The 24,618-nt window shown below is 41.5% G+C and overlaps 1 protein-coding gene across 1 annotated transcript; it reads right to left on the bottom strand.

Moving 5' to 3' along the window:
- Positions 1-1,468: 1,468 nt before the first annotated feature.
- FAS (Fas cell surface death receptor) lies at positions 1,469-24,569 on the bottom strand. Its single transcript, XM_048311353.1, has 10 exons — positions 24,525-24,569; positions 15,088-15,240; positions 8,634-8,781; positions 7,954-8,088; positions 5,180-5,291; positions 4,632-4,696; positions 4,207-4,284; positions 4,003-4,067; positions 3,499-3,523; positions 1,469-2,681 (listed from the first exon to the last, which is right to left on the bottom strand). Exons 1-10 carry the CDS (start codon positions 24,567-24,569, stop codon positions 2,266-2,268), a joined length of 1,242 nt encoding a protein of 413 aa, XP_048167310.1. The 3' UTR covers positions 1,469-2,265.
- Positions 24,570-24,618: the final 49 nt, after the last annotated feature.

The following is a 24,618-nucleotide window of genomic DNA, read 5'->3' on the forward strand; positions in this document are numbered from 1 at the left end:
GTTTTATTTCACTGTCACAAATGTATGAAGTTTGGTGGCTCCATTTTGAGATCAGTATAGTTCAGATTGGTTATAGTCACTTCTCCATTGAAACACTGAGAGGTTGACTACCTTTGTTTCTGCTGGTCAGATGCCTCACTTGGAAAGACAAAGACACAAGCCAAGGGAAGCCAAAGTTGAAGTCAAGCACCTGCCAACGCATCTTTAAGCTGCATTCATGCCTTCCTGGATGGAATCTACCAGGGCTTGTGAGAGCATGGAGCTCTCCTTTCCTCCTTCATTCCTGTCTTGGCTGTGCTTCTACACAACCGCGTCCTAAAAAGGATGGCACAGCCGACACCACTGCTGTGCTGCTTTTATGAAAGGCTGATATTTTATTCTCTTATATGTGTGGAGCCTGGCCAAAACAGGACAAGGAGCAACACATTGTCACAGCACGTCAGATCTGTGCACAGATAGCACAGATACAGGCCATTTATACAATGCCAGCTCTTAATCAGTTCATGGGTGCACAAGTTTGGCCCACGGCTATTAAACCATCTGACTGCAGCAGCCTGAAGGTTTTCCTTCAAAAAGCCTCAGTGTGGGGATTTTAGCAATATAGTAGTGGCAAGATGATGGATTAGACACTTAGAAAATGCAGCTAGATTAGAGGCTACAAAGTGGGCTGGAAGGTTTTTTCTGAGTGCTTAGCATGGATGGTGCTTAAGAGCTGTACAACATAAACTGGGTCTGGGCAAAACATGCTCTGTGTCATTCAGACCTTTAACAGGTCAAGTCTATGAAACATGTAATGAGTTCACAGCTATGTCCTGCCTTTCCTCAGGTTCCTGCTTGATGCCATACACAGATTTCTAGCTGTTTCCGAAGGCGATATACTGCCCTCCCAGTTACCCCGCAGCAATGTGGTGTTTTGGAGGAACTCCACATGGCTCTGGGCACCCAGCATTGGCAGGGGTTGCTTGCCAGCCTCTGGCACCCTGTGGCCAGTCCTGCCTTGCCCTTTCCAGGTCCTGTGGTCAGGTGGCAGCCATGGGACGCTACTCCACACACACACACACTGGCTGGCAGGCGGGAGCAAGCCCAGATAGGTCTCTTCCTGTTTTGGCTGAGTTGTGATACTGGTTGGAGATTTTCTCTAGAGAACTGATGACAGAGCCAAAGAAAGTCATCTTTCCTACTGTGTGACCTGGGAAAATAAAACCTTTGCAGCAAAGTCTCCCCTTCTGTTGAAAGACTTTGTGAGATTTGCACAAATGGGTGTGTGCGAGGGAAAGGGCTCACAGCAAACCTCCCAGCACTATGCTGGTGTTTGAATTTAGGAGCCGAGTCCTCTGCACTTTGTGATGGAAGAAAGGTAAGGTGTTTCCATGAGAATGATCTCCTTTTTTCTGATTTGCTAAACTGAGTAAAAACAAACCTAAACATGGCATCTATATACTGCATGATAAGAAAAACAGAAGTAATGTATTATGCAGATTTTTTTTTTATGGCAAAGATGCTTTCATTTTATCAGTTTCTGCATTACAAAAGCTTCATACACTCTGCAGGTTGCCTTCCAGAAATCATGGTTCTATTGTGCTGCTTCAGCTCCTATTTCTTTGAAGGGTTCTAACATTAGAAGAGGCTTATAAACATTGCTGAGAACAACAAAGATAATTTTTACCTAGAACTGGGAGCTTTTTATATAGAGAACTTGCACACATATGAAAAACTCAGTACACACACAGAAGTGCTTTTAGAAAAGATAGAAATGGTACTTGCAGCAGAGTAGAATCTACACAGCAACACCTATATTTCAAATTAATCAGGTGTAAAGCAATTAACTTCTTTTTTTTCAAGTACTCTTCCTGGTACGCTTTGTAGACTCATAACACCAGAGTTTTCCCTTCAAAAAAAAGGCACATCCCGCATTTTTAATGCAAGCAAAACCTTACATTAATTAAATAATGCAGGACCATGCATTTAAACAACATCTTTTCTCCAAATAATGACAACTTTTTTCCTCTTGTAATGAATCCTATAGCTGGAGTCTTATATTGCGCCTTGTAGTAAACAAGTCGTAAAACGTCTTCCATTCCTTAACAACCAAAAAAGGCTAAAACCTTTTTTAAAGGATATTGCTAAAAAATTTGTAGTTATTCCTTTTGCATATAATAACTTACTTGAGTTCAATCAGAACTGCCAATGAAAATGCCATTTTAAAGCTTTGTTATTTATATTAGAAAAATACTCATTTGGAAATAATTTTCAAATTACTCTGTGCTATGTCTCTTCCAAACTAACAGTATAGGATTTACTTAGCTCAGCACTATCATTGTTAGAGTTTCTACCTTCATGAATGCAAGTTTTGCTTTGCTCAGTGTCATGATTGTAAGACTGTCCCCCTTCCTGAGAGCTGGAAATAGCTGCCTTCAGTTTTTCCTGAATTTTATCAGCTGCAGCACACATTTTTAACTCTCTCAGGCTGCTTATTAGGGTTCCATAGGCTCCCTTCATCCCATGTCTTTGATACCAGACTCGAAGCAGCCTAATCTTCTGTTCAGATGTATCACCAGGATAATCCTGAATGATTTGGTCTATGGCAGGTTCTGATACATGGTGGTGACGAACAAATTTCTTGACTTCTGCGTGTGTCATCTCTGCCACAATACCAGCAATGTGGCTGCTCAGGTCAGCATCTAGGAGTGTGAAAGGAAATGAATGCACCTGGCACTTGTATCTTACTGGGTTTTATCACCTGCACTCAGATTTGATACTTCTCCTATCCAAACCAGATTAGTTTCAGGTATTCATGATTCAGTATGTTTTACAATTTTACAATACATGGCAGGTCTGTTTTAACATGTTCCTAGCAAATGCTATGTATTTCAAAGATTTAGGCTTGCCATCCATATTGCTTTCTACCACCTAAAACAGAGTATCAGTTTCCTCTGTAACCTATTCTGTCCTTCTCTATCATTAAAGTGGGGTCACCTCTCACGTACCTGTTTTTCTCAAAAGTCTTGGGAGAGGTCCTAAAACAGGACAACTCTTCTGTTGTGATACAGTCTTAGAGCTTGTATTCTTTTCCTGTTGTATATCACTCCTGTGGATTTGCCCCTGAACATAATGTAGGTTTGTGAATCTTCAGTCCCACTGTTCCATGTAGGACTGCTCCCTTATCATCATTTCCCATTATTATAGAAACACAGTTTACTGTCTCCTAGTGTCTGTCCTACATACAGAACTGAAATTCACTTGGAGAAAATGAGTAATTGCTTGCTATACAACAGAAATTCCTTCTGAGGCAAGACTTCCATGATGCCACCAAATGCTTTGATGAGCATTATATAAGCTGGCATTTCTTTAGTAAGTGTTTGCTTTTGTGCAGGAATGACAGGTCTGGACAGTGGCAAAGTCTACACAAAAATACTCTTTTTTGTTAGTTTAGGAGTTATGTATCTATATCTCTGTTTTTTCTTTCTACTGAATTTTGAGAAATTACTTGTCTCTTACCTGTGTCTATGAGAGGTATGTTCTCCTGAAAAAAAAGCAAGAGAGAAGTAAGTAGAAACAAGTATTGTAAAACACCAGCTTTGTATAAGAGGATAAATACATTTCATGACACTTTAATTTTCTTTTAGTTTTCTCCATGACTCCTGTTTTGAGAGTGAGAGACCAGACAGATAGACCTCTTTTGACTTGGTTAAATTTGGGGAATCACCTCAAAATTGCTATTGCCTAAAATTATGCATGGGGATGGGAATATCCTGGGTTGGTGGAAGCCTGATGATTTATGAAGTTTTGATCTTGGTCATGTGATTTAGGAAGCATTCCAACAATCCTGAAGAAGTACAGGGTTTCTTTTATTTCTCCCAAAAGAGTCCTTGTGGTGAAATTTACTTCATTCATGTCATAGAAGAGAAGCACACAATGTTTGGGGAGTCTCAATGTAATTTAAATGGCAAAAAGTTCTTTGCATTAAGCTGAGTTTTTTATGATCTAAACAACAATACTTACATAAGGCTTTGGTTTGTAAACTCCTTTATTTTGGTTGATTGTAAGACCCTTCTGTTTTTTCATGCCTGAAACAAAAAAAGCATTTTTTAAATCCAAGGCAGGATATCTTGCCTTTGGACTCCATGAATATAAAATTGTATCTGAGTAAGCAGCTGAATATCTTATTAAGAGTATAACAGGAAAAAGTAATAGGGAATCACTTACACAAGAATATTGCTCCAGTTGTTGCTAGTAGTACTACCATAGCTACCAAAATAATGGCCCACAACAGTGTTCCTGGTTCTGTTGGAACATTGGAAAATTTACATGAAAGTTAACTCAAGAAATGCAATACAGCAGCACACCAAATTTTAAACAAGATTCTGTCAGATTTTAAAAGTCCTCCTGTTGTTTCCTAACCACAAAAGCCAAGTATCTTAAAGACATACCTATCATGAGTTGCCCCTAAAAAGGAGCAACAGCTCCTACACCTGCACGGTGATCAAGGGAAAATCATACTCTGCAGGGCCCAGGAGGACTGATGCCCCGAGCTGTCAGGAATCACTATGGCCAGTGGGTAGAACAGGACAATTGCAGTTGCCTCTCAAACTACAGCACATGCTGGACCCTGCTGTGTTTTATAATGGTACCTTTTGTTCCACACAGAGTGTCTGAAGTTGAAGTACATTGTTTTTCAATTACACCACTTTCACATCTGCAGAAAATAGGAACAGAAATTATTATGAGATTTTTTTTCTCTCTGTAAACTCTGAAGAGAGCAAATCAAAATCTTCTAACATTTTATCAGCAAAATCTTTCATATAGCAAGATCTTGGGTTTTGGAATTCAATAGGTATGAAAACGGCATGGGAATTTGTGGCAGCGGGAAAATGTATGAAATTATTTTTCAATGTAACAGTAGATCACACAAAGACAACAGGGAAGCTCAGATGATTTATTACACTTTTTAAAAAGCATATGCAGACTCAGTGGATATATAAGCTTTTCTGCATGCCTTTGGAAAGCCTTCATGGCTGCAAATTGAGTTGACTGAACTAAGTCAGCTCAGGTACAAAGGAAAATTAGTATGCTTTCCCTGAGGTTATAGACTACCTTAGCCTCTGTCTTGAAACCAGCTGGAAAAAAATGTGATTACATATTAACAATTTCATATGTAGTGATGAAGGCATGAACTTACGTGGTACATGGACTGCAAACCGAACATGATAGAGAACCATTGCAAAAATGGTTCTTTACACAGGCACATTTCGTGTCCTCTACTGGGGTACAGTTCTTTGCAATCTCCAAACCTAAAAATGAATTCCTTAAAGTGTATTAGTTTGAAAAAGCAGATTTCTGCCCACAAGTTCTTGTTCTCAGACTTGCTGCTAGCTCTACCTCTGCTGGCACTGGCGAGGCTTAACTTTATGATACATCACACAGCTTTTTATGGAGCCGGGCTGCCAGAGCACTGGGAATATGGAGCTGTCAGAGAGACCTCTGCTGGACGAGAGCTCAGAAAACTGATCACACTATAAAGTTCTCACTAGAACAGGACTCATTCGGCACTGCTGAATCCCAAGTTCTTTTTCCCATTCAGAAGTGTAAAGCCAGAAGGAAACTCAGAAGATCACACAGCCAATCTCCCCTCTTGATAATGGAGATGGGTTCTCTGCACTCCCTGACAGACAACAAGTTTTACCTTTTCTTGAGACCTCCAATTCCACTCTCTCTTTTTAGCTAACATATCCATGTTAAGTATTCTTCTTAAGAATCAAACAAATCAATTAATTTTCTCCTATCCTCGGTGTATACAATGATGCTATCTCCATCTATGAAAAAAATACTGCATTAAAAATTACTGTATCTACCTACTATTTTCATAGGCATATAAAAATAAAACAAATTTTTGAGTTACTAAATTCAGTGCCCTGCTGTAATTTGAAACCACTTTATGTTTCAAAATTTGATGAAGCTCTGCTGTGAAACCATTGCTGAAGCAACTCACAGAAAAAGCAAACATGAATGGTTTGCATAAGAATGGTTTGCATGGAACTTCTGTGGTAATTTTCCTCTTGCCTAATGTCAGTCTACTGAGTTCTCCTCAACTATGTTATTGTCTATGGAATATTGTGACTAGCCATCCCATTACCCTTGTCCTCCCTTCAGTTTAAATAATTGTGACACCATATAAAATACTGAATTGTTTCGCTCTAGCCAATTTCATTACCCATGCAAAAATGCTTATTACACTAGCAAATGGGAGGAAAGTTTTCTATCCATATTGAGGTCCTAAAGGAAGGGTAGAGCACCAGAGATTGATATTCCAACAGGTGATCTGAGTGCAACCATATTGGAGTCCAGAACTGTCTCTCACTAAACTTGATTTTGGGTATGAGGAATGAAGAACTATCATTCCCTAAATCCAGGTAGAGCAGATCTACAGGACACCTGGTGGAACTTGTAGGAGATAAGTTTAATGGATTAAAAAAAAAAAGAGAGATCTGTGATGGGTATTTATGCAACAGGTAGAGAATTTCTGCTGCCACTCAGCAGGTTCATGAACAAAGGGCTCATGAATAGACACTAAAATGACTAGGTAGGGATGGATCTTCTAATGTCCTTTCCCACAGCTGTGGGTGCTGATAGACTGTAGGGAAAAGACCACAGAAAACAGACAGGTTTCTTTGTGTTATCTCTAAATAGCACCTCTTGCCTCCCCTGCTGAATGCAGAATACTGGGGTAGGTAGGCCACTGGTCTGACCCAGCAGGGCTTACTTCATACTCTTATACATGTATCCCACACAACATCTTGAGTGCTTCAAATGACAACAATTTTAATAATTGTTGGAGTGAAAGCTCCTCTGGACTCAGGCCCAGGGGAAAGCCAAAGCATAGGGGTTGAATTAAAACCTTTGGACAAGCTGAGATACATGAAGCCACACCAAAGTGAAATAGAAATAGAGATTTTTTAACTTTTAGTAGAAATATATGCTAAGTGCCTTAAACATTAAAAAGCTGTAGCAGAGACCTTAAACACAGTTGTTACTGCAGCAGTGTTACCTTTTCACAGAATTCTTTACTTTAGACAAAATATAGATAGAATTATACTGTTCATATTTTTTAGATAGAGTGTTCACATAAACAATAAGAGCTGCTAAAAACTGTATACGCAAATCTGTGTAATACCTATGTAACACTTGTGTAAGGCTTACGACTGTTAGAATTAGACCAGGGAAGGTTAAGAAAAGAAAAACTAGAATCGTGTGTTAATCTTATTGGTCAGTTAACAAATACAATCCACATTTCTGTAAGAAAAAATATAGAGTCTAGAAAATAGAGTCTAGAGTATAGCGTCTAGAAAACAGAGTATATAGAGTACATGGAGCATATAGAGCATATAGAAGACAAAGAAGCTGTTTTGCCTGCTGTTGCTGTTGCTGCTTGCCTTTATCATGTAACCCCCTTCGAACTCTGCCTTCAAGAAAGCTGTGAGACTATGAAATAAAGAACTTAGCAGAACAGCAGCCTCCTCTGCTCTCTTACCCTGGTCTGAGAAGGAAGGGTACCCCGTCAAAAGCTCAACAAATAATATTATCAATTACATGAAAGACTACAAAAGAAACCCTCATTGCTTCTTACACCCCTCTTTTAAACAGAGGGTGAAGAAGAGGGAGAACTTGTCTTCCTTGGCCTAACCAGTTTGTACAGTGTCTGCTTTGCAAGGACTTTGGCTAAGCAAAGGCAGATATAAGGAGAAATAATGGGCCAACTATTTTTCTTCCTACTTTGTGCTTGATGAAAGGGAACTGGAGGATAAACTTATGACTTTCTCATTTATCCATTCATGTTCTACCACTAAAAGTTTTGAACCTACATGCTAACCATGGTGCAGGTATTATGGAGACTTTTCAGTGAAATCCTGGATGAAAGAAGAGTCATTGCTACAGTTGCTATTTCTGTAGACATACCAAATTTGCTATCGCACGATTTGCATCTCAAACACTTCTCCAAGTCATTAGGGTGATCCACGAATTCTTTTCCTTTCTCACATGGAACACAGTGTTTGGTACTATCTGTTGGGCAGATGACATTTTTAACAAAACCTATAGAGACAGAAAACCAACAATTTAGAGAGAAGCTCTAAGACTTACATCAGAATTTCATTTTTAATCCCTAATACTTTTTGATTCCAAATATGGAATCTACATTCTTTGTGCATGTGTAGATGCACTTCAAGAGTGTAGTACGCATAACATTTGATTATCCCCATTCTTCCTCCAATTTAATACTGAAGGAGAAAACACCAGACAAAACTGTACATGAAAAATTGGAAAACCCATGAATGTATGGAATCTTGTAGGCAAAAGCATGTGTTTTCACTTTTTTAGCCTCTTTAAAATATGTGTATCTTAATTCTTGGCTGTTTTGTAACAAGCATGTTATGAGAGAACTACTGTCTGTAGTGAGAAGTTATTGGTGCACTGAGCTGAAGAAGTATTTTTGGAGTGGCTTATGGCCTGAAACAAAAAAAGATACAGCTAGAATGAAGCACTGCCTCCAGCAAACCACCTCATGCCGCTTCAGTATCCCTGCACAAAGCGATTCTGCTGTTAAGGACTTCTCAACAGAGTCTTACAATAATACTCACCACTTCCACATTTCTTGCAACACTGAGCATCTAAATAGTATTCATCCTTGTTACAGGTAATTTGCCTTCTGGCAATGATCCTCCTATTGTATGTCATTAGAGCTTCAGTATCATTTTTGCACTGTGTTTCAATAATTAAGGCAAACACCTAGGAGAGAATAACAAAAAATTAGACAAAAAAACTGTTTAGGGCTATAGGTGTGCTTTAGCACTAGCAGAGTTACATTAATAGTGTTACTCTATAACTAAACATTGATATTCACTCCCTTATTAAAACTGTTTATTCAAACTCATTACTTTGGATTGAATGGAGTATGAGGGCCTATATTAAAGCCATGAACCCTACCTCTACAGACATTCTGCTTTCAAATTAATTTACAGAAGATCCATTTCTTTGAATTTCTTTGCACTGTCAAGTTAAATTGCACAGTGCTTGGGGTTGTTTGTTTGTTTTTATTCCTGTTACTAGTCAGTAGGAACTTTACTAGTGGTCCCTGCCCTGCCTCTTCTCATGATAATAATAAAACACTGTGGCCAAGAGGCCAAACCCTTTTTTTTTAATTTTTTTTTTTTTTTTTTTTTGGTCTAGCTTGGAATAAGGTGGGAAAATTATAAGAATAAATCTGGTGTAGTTTGCTGCCTTCTCAGCAACATTTTCTGAGGAATCCTGTTTTTACTCTGCATGCTAAATATGAGATATCTATAAGATGGAGCTATGGATGCTGACCATAATTTCAGTTAGATGCAGAAAACTCTTTATGTTAAATTACTGAAAAATCATTTTGGATATCAAACTGGCCTCTCAAGTGAAGGAAGTGTTATCTGTTGCTAATTATCTGAGGTAACCAATAATGACCATTGCCTTCTACAGTAGCCACTTCTTTTGATCCTCTAGTCTATACAGAGGTGGGAAAGTGGTAAGCATTTTATTTTTCTAGCAGCCATCTGTTTAAAATGGATATGATATTAGTTACTAGACTGAAATTAAAAAGGCCTTTCTTTGCACCTGGAGGTGAAGCTCCAGCAGCTGAAAGAGCATATTAGCACTTGAGGAACTGTGGGTATGGATGCTCTGCCCATCACTTCCCCTGTTCGGTGCTCTCTCTTCCTTTGCTGCCAAAGCTTTCAGGGTGCTCTCCTCTGAATCCCAGGGTAATGATGTTAAAAAATTAAAGTCTTCACAGAAGTTTTCAAATGGATGTATCAAATTAGTGTGATTTGTTTTCCTTTTGCCTAGGAGAACTGTCTCACTAAACCCAGGATTAGATAGTCCAATTAAAAAAAAATTACTAAAATACAGTCAGGAATGTAAGACCAGTCTGGTTTGGTTTTTCGTAAAGCAGTATGAAGAAAATGTCCAGAGAGTCATGCAGAAAATAGGATATAATCAAAGAAGGAATCATATTTCTAAATTACTAATATCAGGAAAACTTTGCTGATTTTACCAAATGTCTGCGAACATGATGTGTGCAGAGACACATGTTCCCTCACACGAACAAAGCTCTCTGCCTCTTGTTTATCCTTTTATACAAATGAGCTATGCTGGAATGAGGGGCTGCAGAAGCATAACATCTTTAGATGGATGCCCTCCACTCCTGCTCACGAAGATGAACTTCCTGGTACACTTACAAGAAGTGGGGGTCACTTCTGAGAATTTGACACTTAAGCAGCACCAAACACCTACATTGGTTCTGCTTGTAGGGATGTCTTACAGCATCTTCCTGTAGAAGGAATAATGATAAAACTGTGAAGACTTTTTACAAAGCAACACCCTGATTTTTTCAAAGTTTTTTTCTCCTGGTTCTGCACCCTCTTAAAAGCAATCCCTTTGCTATTTACAAATTTTGGTGTGTCTTATTGGAAAAAAAACCAAAAAAAGAGTCAGTAGTCATTTAGCTTCCTGTGTACACCTTAGTTGCTTCTTCTGTTGTCACTGAGCAGTAAACATTAATATCAGAAAGGAAACAGTTTAGGTACTTTTATAAAGGCAGGGATGATAGGTGCTTTTTTATGACGCACACACTCAAACAGTGGCTGCATGTTTTCAGTCTAAAATGACTCACAGAGGCTCTCTTTTAACTTTCTCAACCTAAAAAAAAATAGTTTTCATATCTACACTGAAGACTTAGATTGCACTAAGCAGTCAGTAGGAATAAGATCAATCGCTTGGGAACATCTACCCTTAGCAGAACCCATAAAAATTATCATATGAGCCCAAATTTTCTGTTTTCTCTCCATTTGCATTGCCCAGGCAATGAAAAGAGTTTTCTACCTGCTCCCTCTCCTTTATTCCAACAGAGTCCTCCAAAATGCTTTCACCAACAGGTATTTGGTAAGGACACCTATTAAACCTGTTTTTGTCTGCATTTCTAGGGCACAGTGACAAGACCTTTAATTTCTTTGATTACTTGTGAAATTTTGGGATTCTCAGGCCTCCAGTTTTTCCTCTATCAGGGGATCTTCATAACATGTCAATCTATTTCAGCTGAAAAGCTTTTGCAAAACATGGCTCATAGGTATGTAATCTCAGCTTTGAAAGTGTGCGAACATGTAATTTGCATACAGGACTTTTTAAAAACTTTACAGTGTTGACCCTGATAAAAACAATGTCTCTGCTTTCTCCTGTTATCTTTATAATACATTTTATTTTTAGCAAGCCATTCTTCCATTTCTAATATATAAATGCTGATGAATGAGAAGGCTGATGGCCACAGAATGTGACCCTTTTTTTTTTCCACTCCACATCTGTTGCATGGACCAAAGTGCATGAGCTCATCAGGGGCTTTCTAGGTGTTAAAAAAAGGAGGAGGGGAGATTTTTCTTGCTTTTTTTTTTGCCTTGTGGAAGTTGGGTTGCTAGAACTAGCTCCATTTTAATATGCTTTTCTCTGTAATTATTGTCCCTTGTATTAGCTCTGTCAGGATGGCCCTTTCAAAGAGTAATTTCACTCAAAGGGTAATCTTAAGAGGATTCTCTACTCCAATTCTTTCACTATGACAAGAAATTTCTGCTTCCAAAATCTGCAGTATCATTTTTCCTCCAGCTCCTTTTTTTCCCCCACCAAGGCTGAATCTCATAGTTAGCACCAAAATAACCTCTAAAAATAGTACTTCACATTCTAAAATCTTTTATAAAAAACCAAAAAAGAATCCAGTTCCATTGTTTAAATCCCAACAATGGGAGTTGGTATTTCCCCACGACTAGAAGCATCCTGAGCTTCTTAAATTCTGAGAGAAATGCGTGTGTTTAGTGCATGTGAGAGCAAATAGCCTCGGCTACTGTCCAGCATCTTAAAACACTCACTGTCCAAATTCAGTCCACTACTCTTTCAAATCTCACCTGACTCACATGGAAATTGCAAAAATATATTGAGGCTGGAAGTTGTATGGTTGGTTATTTCGTTGGGTTTTGTTTTTTAGAAGTACTGTACTAGAGAGCACCTAATAAATACTACACAATTTGGAGAGTTGGGAGTGATATTAACTTTGTTGTGGCTAAGGATGAATTGGAGCTGGACAGATAGAAATATAGCAACTCTTCCCCTTTTTCTTTTGTAACACAATATGACTTTCTCTTTGTTCAGTGAGTTACTGCAAAGATAAAGGTAGTTACTGTGGAAACATGCACAGACATGTTTCCAGAATTGGGGCCCTTGTACTTTTCACTTGAGTCTTGGGTCATCCCATCATTTTATGGCTGTTTATGCATGTACATGTAAATGTGTGTATTAGTTTTCCATGGTATGAGGAAGAAAGATCAATGCAGTAAGGTTGGAGCCCTATTTTCAAAGATACGTCTTCTGAACTTCCGGAAAGCTGCCTGCTCTGTAGTCATATGAGATAATTACAAAATATTTAGATAACAGTTCACTCTCTGGCCTGTTCCCTTAGAGTGTTGTCTTGGGGTGATCTTATGATGATACTTTATTCCCTAATGGTCTGTTGTATGCCCCAAAATGGCTGCTGTAGCTCTAATGTGAACCAGGGGGCAGGGCCAGAGCCTGGGAACCCGGCGTGGGTTTTACTCAACGCGCTCCAGCGTGCTTCAGGCAGTGCCATGGATTGTTAGTTCCTTGCCTTTGTTGGATTCGGTTTTTTGCTTGCTTAGGCAAGAAGCTGTTTTTTTTCTTTCCCCACCTTTTCCCCTGGGCTCCAGGGAGATTCTTCAGTTGCTTCTTTTTGGTTTTCTTTTTCCCATGAACTGTCTTGATTTGTTTTATTTTCGCAGTCCAGGGAGCCTGGCTGGTTGGAAGCCCGAGAAAGACGAAGCCAACAAAAGAAAGGACACTAAACCCCACCAGTTTCACCTGATGTGAGGAGCACACCAAAGCCAGAAGCTCAACAGGTTCCTAGCTACTTTTTGCCTGAGCTGCTGTGTGGACTCTTCCCATCCCGGAGACAAACGGAGCAGCTGCCATCTTCGCCTCCTGGCATGAGGCTGGATTGGGGGGTGTGGGGTGTAAAGTTCAATATTTTTTCTTTCCTGTGCCTTGTGGGTATCTTGCTTTGTTAATAAACAGGGGTTTTTTTTCACTTTCACCCCCTGGTATTAATTTCTCTCATTGGCAAAAAGGGATTATTGGAGTCCTTCTCTTTAGAGGAAACGTTAATTCCAGAACGTTTTTTCCTAAAATTTGTCTCTAAACTGAGACAAGTGTGTCCCTCAGTGGTATGTAGTTTTGTAGCTTTTTCTACAGGGAGAACTCAGATGTTTTCTAACTGCATAGACCATTGCTATTTTTGCATGACTATCACTAAAAACTTCTTTTATTTGAGTGCACCGTGGAGTTCCTTGCAAAATTGAGGTCTCATTCAACAAACTATTTTTTCATATTCTGGTTTAACCAAAATAATATGCCAGACTCTGACCAAGTTTACTATTTTATAAGTAGTGAAACAACATGCTGATTAAAACAAATAACTTTTTAAAAATAGAAATTATGTAGGAATGCCACAGCCTTTCTAAGGTGTACTGAAATTTGGAAACAATTGGAAAATAAGAGCAGAAATTATATATTTTCTGGAGCAGTGTTATAAAAGAAAATATTTTTAATCTTTATATATATTCTGAATAGTTTCAACATGCTGAACTACACTGACATTCCTGTCACTAGTTGGCTGTTCCTGTACAGGAACAGGTAATATACACTTCTGTCAGCAGATGAAAATCCTATGTATTTAATTATACTTCGATAATTTGTGGAGGGGCATAGATAGAGCTCTCTGAAACACTTTAAATAATTTACTATCTGTTACAGAGTAAATCAGATCACAATTTGAGTGGTTTATACATTAAGACTTGATTTTAACCCGACAAACCACAAAACAAACTGCGTTTGTTAGCAATATAACCACGAAGAGACTTCGAATGTCAGCTCCAGGGAGCTGTCTCTGAAACGGGAGAATTGGGGCTGGGGAAGCAGTGTGTGCTGCATCCACGCTTCCAGGCAGGTGGTGGCTCTGCTATGCAGCAGGGCTCACTGCCACCTGCTTCATCCCCCCTCTCCAGGCCTGGGGGAGCAGGGGCAGCTCTACCAGAGCGCAGGCCGGGCCCGGCCATCCCCACGTCCCTAGGTCTCCCTAGATCTCCTGCCCTGGAGCAGAATTCTTGCCACTACAGCTCTTCGGCATAATGCACCTGTACCAGTGAAGATCCCTGTGCTGGCCACTGACATTTACTTTTCCTGTTGACGGCAGCCGTTCAAAATGGATCTTTGTGAAGGTAACTTTACTGATGAGAGTGAGACTCGAGGCCGAAGCTCTCAGAAGCTGCAGGGACTCATACTGTGTGCACAGGGCATGGTTCAGGCAAGAGGGGAAGGCCCTGTCCTATTGCTTCCCGTAAATGCTGCACACTGTCGCCAGGCTTGGACTATTCCTCTAGCTTCTCCTGGGCCACTATCATAGGGGTTTCAAACTCCTCCCCAACACGCATTTGCTTTTATGCTGCTTTACCAGCTCGCTGTTTTAGGGATCCGCTGAGGTGCAGTGCAGGTCGGCTCCCACCGAGCCCAGTTTTAGCCCGGGCAGGTCCAGCACCTCCCCGTGCTGGCAGTGCGGGGTCGCTCCACCTGCCTCGCCCGAGTCTCTGGCCGCTATGGATGGCTACGGATGGAGGCCAGCGCCGGCTGTCCCTGGATCTCCCCACCTACAGCTCACGATCCGGTGTCCGAGACAGCCACCTGCATCCATCCCCCTTTTCTTCCGTCCCCTTTTACACAACACTCACTTCCCTTCACTCAGCACCCTCAGCAGTGCCTGAACTTGAAGGTGAGCTTTTTCCACTTAAAACATCACCTAACGAATTAACTGCAATGTCGGTAACGAGCTCGTCGCGGCCGGCGCCGAGCAGCAACCGGGCAGCGCTCCTCGCCCGGCGGCGCCGCACTCCCCGCCCCGCACCGCTCGAACCCGCCCGGCCGCCCGCCCGCTGTCCCGCTCGGGCGGACACTTACGAGGAGCAGGGGAAGGAGCCCCCGGGCCATGCCACCGCTCTCCCGCACCGTCCCCATGCCGCCGCTGCCCAGCGCTGCCCCGCACCTTCCGGCAAAGCGAAAGTCCCTCCCGGCGGGACAACCGGACCTGCCCGCGCCCGGCCCACCCGGCTCCTCCCATGTTGGCAAACACGGCCCGGCCCGCCCCCGGCACGGCACGGCACGCCCGGGGCTGGCGGGGCCGGCGGGGCTGGCAGTGGTGCCGCTGCCCCGCGGGAGCTCGGGCGCGGTGATCCGGTCCCGGACAGGGGCTCCGGCCGCCCGGCGAGCCGCAGGCACCGGCGGGACAGCCCCGCGCTCAGTGCCAGCGCCCCGCGGTGACAGGGAACGAGGGCACGGAGCCTCCGCTCGGGTGTCCCGGGCGCCGCGGGGATCCCGGATTCTTGGTCGGGGACCAAGAGTGGGTACTCGGCAGCTTGTGGATGCCAGGCACGGCCCCGAGGTCACGAAGCCAACGGCCTTAGGGCTGGGAATGAGGCATTCGACTCCTGTGCTTCAGCTGCTGGGCTGAGCAATTGCCTCCCCACCCAGGGCAGACACTGCTTTTGTAGCATTGGCAAGGACAGGCTTGGGGCAGGCAGTCCTGTGTGGGTAGAATGGAGCAGGCGCTCAGAACAGGCTAAACTCGCTGCAGCAGACAGTACTGCCCTTTGTTGCCTTACTGAAAGGGTTGCTCAAGCCCGTGACTTCTATTTTGTAACTATTTCCAGTCACTTCTTATGTTTTTCCTGCAAGCTTTCAGTGGTTTGAAATGCTGGTAGTCTGGCCTCCTTTGTCGAGTTAGAAATAACGTGACGGCGTTAGTTACCAATATGTGTTTTGATCTTTCCAGTTTTGACATGATGCCATTGCCTTGGGAGGACCATGGTTGCAATCGAACTAGCATTTTCATTTTAAGCACCATTTTTCAGTGGTTTATGACTCAGATTTTCAAAAACCCTTCAGCTTTTTGGTTGGTATGGCTCTTAGCTGCAACACATAGCATCAACAAAAAATAGTTACTGTTTTAAATACTTCAGTCTTTTTAACCACTTCCGGATAAACCAAAAGGTACTGCTGACACATTTTTAGAGATGCTGCCTTTGGAGTACCCTTGAACAATCAACTTTTTCCCTTCCCAGTGGCAGTATGGAGTATAATGAGTGTGAGACACCTCTCTTGGGTGCAGTGCCTGGGTTACATGTCTCTAGTTCCTACTGGGCAAACCCAAATCAGCATGTCTGTGAGGCTGCTAATTTTAGTGGAAATTTGCGTGCGGGTAGGGGTGGAGTAGGGACTGCAAGCAATGTTGTCCAGATCTGGATGGTTGCTGCAGCAGAAAGCTTGGTAGAATTGTTTCCAAATCCATCACTTGAGGGGATTGTGTTTTGTCCTAAAATCAAAACGTTATGTGACTGGGCCCTCAGCAAGCATTGCTCAGGGCTCAGCGACACCTCGGTGTGCCTCTTGCACTATTTATCCGATATCTTCGCTGATGTCACTCGAGTCTATTAGGTGCATGTGGTTTGCACTCCTCCCTGCCCCCCCGGTAGTGATGACTGTGTGCCTGTAGCTGCTTTGGGGTGGAGCGCTTTTTTCTTGGTAGGGAGCTTTGAGAGATGTTTGAGAAGCCACCAAGATTCATGTCAAAACAACGGTATCTGCATATGACTTGAAGTCATACCTTACATAGTTAATAACTGTAGTTTTGTGGGGTTTTTATATAGATAATGAAGAAAGAGAAATGTGTTTGGAGGACTTTTTGTTGTGTGACTATTCTGAGTTGGTATCAGTGAGTACTATAAGGCCAGTGTTTTCATCTTTGCTCATCTTTGCATCTTAGCAGCTTCTTTTTGGCTGGTAAAAGTGGCAGCGCTGACTCTTTCCCTTACTCATCCTTCATCTAAAGGCCAATTTATGTGTCAGCAGCAGCCTGCTAAGCAGTGCAGGCTCTGCGGTGTTTCTCTGCCAGCAGATGGCCTTGCGCCTCGCCTAATGCGGGAACAGGGATAAGACTTGGGTGGGATCCAGCTCGAGGAGCAGTTAACACACACTTTTTAGATCCTTTGTAATTCCACCTTTAAAAATGTAAGATTTTGGAATTAAAGTGAAAATTTTGAGGTTTATTTACTGTGCTGATTTGATTTGTGTGTGTGTGTGTGTGTTTTGTTTCTTTTTTCCCCTTGTAATTGTTGTCCTAGGCCTACACATGTACACTGATCATAGGAAATTCTGGTCTGTGCAAAACCACCCAAGGAATAAATTTGGACATACATGGTCACAGTATTCTGGCATTTAGTGTTGCTGAGTTGGAATCAGTATTCATGCCTTAACTGGCATCAAACGTTTCCTTCCCTCTCCAGAAAGCTGCTTGCACCTAAGGAAGCTGACTCTGTTGGTGTATTATGACATTTTGGATTGCTAGGCTTTTGAGAAGATTAATTTAGCCAGTCTCTCCAGGTGAAGAAAAATTTTTCAAGGTGCAATAGAACATAACTGAGGGCCCAGAGCCCTGTGCATTTTATTGGTCTCACCTCAGAATGTTGAATTCATATTTATGTTCCAGAAGGAAAGTAATGGGAGAGGAAGCATGAGATCTGACTTGCTTTCTACTACATTTTTCTTTGTTAAATTATTACAGATTTTTAAATTTTTTAAAAAATATTTGGTTTAGATTTGTTTTGGCATATTAGTAATCTGTACAAGTTCTTTTGTACTAAGATTGGGCAATTAGATTAATGTGGTATAACTTAACCAAAGTAGTTCCATCAAACTTAAATTCTCCTTTGTCCTAAAATACACATTAGAAGATCATTGTTGGTTTGGTTTTTGGTTTGTTTGTTTCACTTTCTGTCTGTGTTTTGTTTTATTTCACTTTCCTGTTTTTTGTCTCCCCTCCCTCATGTATGTTTAGAACAACCAAGCTACTTTTGACTTTTTGTTCAAGTACTAGAATGAGTGATCCATTGCTCATGCAGCTCTACTGCATCTCCTTCATCTTTGATTCAAACCTCTTGAGTAATGTGACTTGTCACAAGCATCAGCTAACACTATTGAGAAATGATGAGAGTAGCATCAGTCTTTAAATAATCACCTCTTACTCACTACAGTTTTATGGTGGTTTTATTGTTTTCCAGATCTGTGAAACATTAAAGCAGTGACCTTGCTCCACCCTTTGCATTATGCTCTTGTAGACCAAAAAATATCTGTAGCCACTGTAACTATTGGCTGTTTGTTGCAGTGTGGTATGGCCAGATTCTGACAACTGAAGGTTACCCTTCTCCCTTTTTTCATAAACCCTTATGTACTACTTACAATCACCCAGGTTTGTGGTGTAGTGAAAGGTTCTTGGTCAGATGATGTGGTAACAAAGTGATTTGTTCGCCCTAACACCATGTTCTGCTTGTGGAAAAGCTGATATGACAGCACAGAGGAGGGAAAGCAGGGTGTTACCAGAAAGGTTTATGAAGATCCTGTGGGGTTTTTCATAAGGGTGCTGCCTGATGTTACATCAAATCACAGATCAGGGTGTTCTGGCATGCAGTGTATTTCTTTCAGAAGTAATAGTGATCTGATACACCCACCTGTGGAGCCATAGATGCTTCTGTTTATCTGAAAAAACCCCACACTAGCAAGAAAACATAATGGAAACAAAAAAAAAAGCCTAGAACAAAACAGAGGAAACCAAAACTCGTAGCAAGTCACTTGTGTCCTCTAGCAGTTCTCCTCTGGAGGTGATAAAGGAGAACTGGGCATAGACCCTGTCATTGTAAAAGAAAATTGAAACAGACGTGTGTCCTTTTTCTCATAATTCTACTTCCTGACACAGCCCTGGATCCATGCTTCTGTTCAACAGACCCAGTTTGATGACGTCAATGCATTCTTCACAGCAGGGAAAAAAAAAATCATTTTTCAAACAAACTGAGCATTTCCTTAGACTGGAAAAGCAAATTGGCTGGATGCCTGGTGGCTCCTACAGCCAATCACTATAACCTTACCATAAATGTAGATGTGTTTCTGTCTTAGGGTTGATTATCGACTTTATTTTAGACATGGGACCATCCTGTCCCAGTCCTCTGTGTGTGCACTGTTCAAGGGAGTGCTGAGATCCTGAATGCTGCAATATTTACCAAATATTTTGCATGTTACATGGGCTCACATAAAATTTGACATTGTGACTTGATAGATTGTAAATGCATCTCTTTTAATAGTTTTGCAGAGCTCTGTATCCATCCAGATCTTGCAGCAGACAGCTTTGCTTCAGAGGCTGGCTAGTGATATTTTCTCTTTTTTTCAAGCTAATTGGTCTTAGTTCTTTTTTGAGAATGCTATTACTAAGATTATGCTTTATACTTGCAAAGCTTGGTGTACAGCAAATGATAACTGTCAAATGTGTAACAGATCAAGTGTAAAAGCTTTTGAGATAATGTGCTAGGGATGCTAGATGTTCTCTAGAGGTGAGTCAGAAAGTGTTCAAACCTTTTCTCTTCAGGCACTGCCTGGACAGAGCACTGCTATTTAATTTGTGAGTATCTTCCATTTGTGAGATAAATCCAAGGCTGAATCCTTGTGCTAAGGATGAAAGAGGAAAGATCTGTAGAGAAATGTCTGGAGTTAAAAGGTAAATGTGAATAAAAGGAGATCTTTAGTTCTGCTTTTGACCTTCAATCTGAAGATGTCCTTAACAGGTACACCAGAAGGCTGCATTTCCCATGTTGAGTAAGTGATGCTCAAAGAGCCACCCTTCAAGGACGTTTTCATTATAATTTTAAAGTAAACTAAAACAAATTTTATTAAACGTGGTAGTGAGGAGGAGAAGCTAAAGAAACATTTTAAAGGGTAGCATGCTGTAGTTTCTGATATTGTAAGAAATATTACGTCTTTGGAATTCAGTTCCAGTGTTTTGCTTTGCTCTGTCATGCTTCTCTTTCTGGGGTATCATCTGACAAGTGAGACTAGCAGGCTTAGATAAAAGCAGTGCCTTGTGGCTGAGACTCCAAACGCTCTTGTTTTGGTTTCTTTTGATATCACTTAACCTTTGAAATTCTTTGGGGGTGGGGAAGACATGACAGTGATGTGAAAAGTCTTATCCCTCCCACTAACATCTCAAATGCAGTTTGGCATCCGCCGTGACATCAAATGTTCTTCAGAGCCCGAACAGGATGCAGTGGTCTTACTCTGAATGTTTGTCTCCTGGGCACTGCTGTGTGCTTGTAAGCGGGACTTGTGCTTCAGGTAGATGTTCAACAGCTAAATTATGGCAGAGAGGATTGGTAAGCACAAAGTTTGTAGGTCAGGGAGTTATCACTGTTCCCTGCCTTCACCTACTCCCCCACTTCTACCACACATTTGCACAAATAGAAGAGAGGCCTGGGTAGCTGCTGAAGCTACAGGAGTGAGTCATGTCTTCTCTATTCAGCTTCACAGCCCACTGCATAGGAAGGTTTTATGAGCTGTAGCAAATGAATTGAGTATGTAGTACAGACTGATTTATATTTCTGTCAAAATGCAGTGGATTGTTTTCTGTCAGTGGTTCTCATCAGCATTAAATGATGTGTTTAGATAGTTGTGCATCTCTAAGGATGGTCATAACAAGAAGGGATACAGACATGTTAGCTGTCTGAAGCAGTCTGTTTAATTCCCAGACAAGACATCAGTTATTTTTCAGCTGAATAATTTCTCAAATACTTCTTGAAAGCCGTATTTTGAAGGAGGCATCCTTTCCACACAGCAGAATAGCTACCTCTTCTGCTGTCAGCCAGCTCAGATGCAGGAATGGGAGACTGGATGAGGGACTGAAGAGGGATGGACAGCAGAATATGCATTTCTGGTTCCCTGGGATGGGCAGGAGAGTCTAGTGCTAGTGCAGGCCATGGCTTTTAAAGCCACAGCTTTTGCATATGTTTTTCCCAGCTTGGGGATGCTCAGAAACCTCCTGGAGGCAGCCAGCTGAGAGGAGAGCAGTTCCTCAGTTTCATGTGAGAAATGAAGAGGAACTCACATGCCTTTGCTGTACGTGTAGGGAAATACACTACCTCTGGAAGTAGAGGTTTTGGACTGAATTCTCAGCTTTCATTTATTCACTTCAGTGAGCCATGATTTTTTTTGAGATCAATAGTAATTTTAATATTGCCTTGACTGAAGCTAAGATTTCACTACATATGCATAAAGCATATGTTAAGATAAGTTATGTCAGTATCTGGAGACTTCCCTCTCTCTGAGAGGCAGGGCTGGCCACCAAACCCTTGTCCATCAGCTCCCGGAAGGGGCAGCCCAGTCTGCCCTGCACTGGGCACATGGCAGAGCCTGGAATGTCACAGCTTGGTGCAGTGAAAGGCTGTTGATACATGGAGCTTATTCCTTGCCCTCCCAGCTACTGTCCCACTATTCCTGAGTGACCTGGCACAAACCCCATGTTTTCTTTTCAGGGGGCCCACCTGAAAAACAGGATCTGACAAAAACAAATTGCAAAATAATAACTGTAAGTTATTAAAAGTAAGGTGATAGGGAAGGTTTAGCCCTCATGAAAACAGTAGCTTGTATTGTGCATGCAGAGTAAAAGAACACAGATGTTAGCCCTTTTTCCCAAGTGGGGTTGTTCCCTGTTCCTTCTAGCCCCTTTTCCTGAAAGGCCTGGCCATTTGCAGTCTGAGTGGTGTTCAGTTCCTAATGCAATAAAATGCTATAGCAACACTGTTTTATTTAAATATGATTCAGAAAGGGGGATGTGTTTGAGCTGAAGATCTGCTAATTGCATAATTTTCTCCTTGTATTAAACAATGTGTTCATGCTGTGTAGTGCAGAGTAATCAGTGTGCAGGGAAATGATTTATATTATATTGAAGAGGTCTGAGCATTTGACCTCGTAAATGAATTCCCAGACACAGCTAAACACAATGCAGTAAGTAACAGGCTCTAATTAGGAAGCTGGAAGAGTTTTACATAGTTCTGGTATCCTGATGTGGCAACTATCCAGGCATTTTCAGGATCCTTGTACAGCAGTGTTTTGCAGCAGTGGAAGGACTTACTAAGCCTCCAACAATTACTAGCAAAGAACTGAAAGAAAGAGAAACTCGGGAAGTACTTACAGGACTGGCAACACGGTAGAAACTATAATTCTGAGACCTTTATTTTAGTGATGTTACTGGCTTGCAAGGAGAACAGAAATAGATCAAAAAGCAGTTGAGTTTGCAGAAGTCTCCCACTGGCAGGTTAGAGGTGAGTCTTGACAGTTTTTATCTCCCATGAGACCAGTAGTACAACAATTGTTCCTGAAATGGGCTGGAATGAGGAAAAGCTTTACAGAATTCTTGAGTTTTTCCATGGTTTGGGAGGACAGTTATGTTTGTTTCAGAATTATGTATCTAAGTCTTCTTTACAGTTAGAAAAGGAAAAGAACTTGTTCTTTGGCCTGAAAGGGAATTTAAACAAACAGTTAAAGCTGGGCATGTAAAACACATTTAGTGGAAGAGGAAAAGAAAACCCCAAGTTTGATTGGAAAATGCTTTTACACTTTCAGAGAACCAACCAAGTTATTGAACAAAAATAGCATGTTATCTGTACTTTTCCATAGTTCTTACAACTGCCTGTAAGAAAGAGGAAGAGGAAACTACCTTATGTAACTGTGTCTGCAAAGCAAGGACCAAAAGCCTGCCTGCTTCAGTGTTCTTGTGAGCCTTTTGCATCATTTGGAGAGCAGTTTATAAACTGAATATGCTAGAGCATGAGACACAGCTGTGTGCTATATGACCAGCCATCACCAGCTGTCAGTATCCTGGGGCACCACACTTTGTAAGGGGAGGGTCTTCCAGGCCCAAGCAGCAGCCAGGATGAGTGCCGGAAGGTGTGACAGAGCAGGCTGAGACTGCACATGGGGCAGAGGAGAGCACCAGTGAAGTCCTGTCCTTCCTGCAAGCTGCAGTGAGTTAGGCACCACGTCCCTGGGTGTGTTTTCATTTGCCAAAATGACACTCAGCAAAAGTACTGTGGGGGGATGGGGTAGGAATCCTTCTGCACAGGTCACACAGGCAAAGAGCCTTCTCAAGGCTTCCTACTATAAACAGATTCTGTTGGGGAGGAGTCTGTTTTATCTTAGATCTGTAATGTAGGTTGTGGCAAGTTATAAAAATACATACACACTCACACACATTTTGTCTGTGACATTTTTCTGTAACTTATGTTATTGTTCAGATCACTGATAAAGGCATGAAGGTGTGTAGCCAGTGGTGGGTCCCACAGAATTCCACCCACTCAGCAGTGATTTCCCTGCACTGTTGTGTTGTAAGACTTCAGCTTCAGAGGCGGTTCTCATGCTACTCTGCATAGGTTGGATCTGCAGTTGGATTTTTTTAATGTTTTAGAATGTAAAAGGGGATTCAGATGGCTTTTACAACTATGTTTATAATATTTCTTAAAAAAAATTTACGAGAAGTTGTTTTTATACAGCCTTATTCTCAAAGTTTATTATACTGTCTCTTATTTTTTATTATTTGAGTTCTGTATTGGCAGCTGTGGTAGGTTGACTTAGAGTGGTGTGTTCATCTGGCAAGTTTGTAATTAGCTACTTCTTGTCATTACATGCTTGAAATTTTTGTAAGACTGCCTTTCTTCCTGGGGAAAACCCCTCAAGCATTTTTAAGGGCTAATGAAAGTAAGTGTTGATTGTTCTGGAAGCACTTTGGCCTATTCTTTCTAACACCTGTGTAGATGCAGGCTAGTCATGCCTGCTGCAATGTCCATGCCCAACTTTATTGATGGCCCTTTCAGCATCCTCTTGCAGTGGAGTTCAAATCAAAAAAGTCCCAAACAGTTTTGCAAACTTTCAATTTGACTTCTGACTTTTTTTCTGGTACAGAAAATGCATGTGTACTAAATATGTTTGCATTTGCCACATTTTTTACTTTTGCATGTAACTGCATGCACTTTCATATAATGGCATGCCAATTACAAAAGTAGGTTTCCTTTTTCTTCAAAAGTATTTTTAAAAGTATGTGTTCATTTTAGCCACAAAGGTGGTAGATTTCCCCTTGTATATTTTGTACATTTTTTGGTTTATTGCCATGTAACACTCATTCCTTCACTGTTATTTAGTGGCTCTTGTGTAAGTTTAAAAAAAAAAAGTTTAGCTGTGCTCTCAGCTGTTTGTCACAACTGTGCTGAGTGACTCATACAGAAGACAAGGAAGTTGCAGTGGGGCCACATCTCCTTGTCCTGCCCTGCATTGACACTTAACCTTTGAGTGCTCCAAATCCAGTGCCAGGACAAAGGAATGGAGGCCAGGGCTGGGCCTTTGGGAGAGGCAGGTGCCGGCTTGGTAACATTCATGGTGAGTGTGATTCCACAGTTTGCCATCATCTAGAGCCAAACAGTGAAACTCTGGCATTACAGCAAATTATTAAATTTGCTAATGTAAGAAATTACCTTGTAGAGGTCCTTTTGCTCATGGTTTGCCAGAGAGCCAGCCATGCTGGCTCCTACAGGAGTTAAGCTGTGATATAACCAAGCATTCAGAGCC

The sequence above is a fragment of the Corvus hawaiiensis genome, chromosome 8 (genome assembly GCF_020740725.1).
Source record: "Corvus hawaiiensis isolate bCorHaw1 chromosome 8, bCorHaw1.pri.cur, whole genome shotgun sequence".
Lineage (NCBI taxonomy): Eukaryota > Metazoa > Chordata > Aves > Passeriformes > Corvidae > Corvus > Corvus hawaiiensis.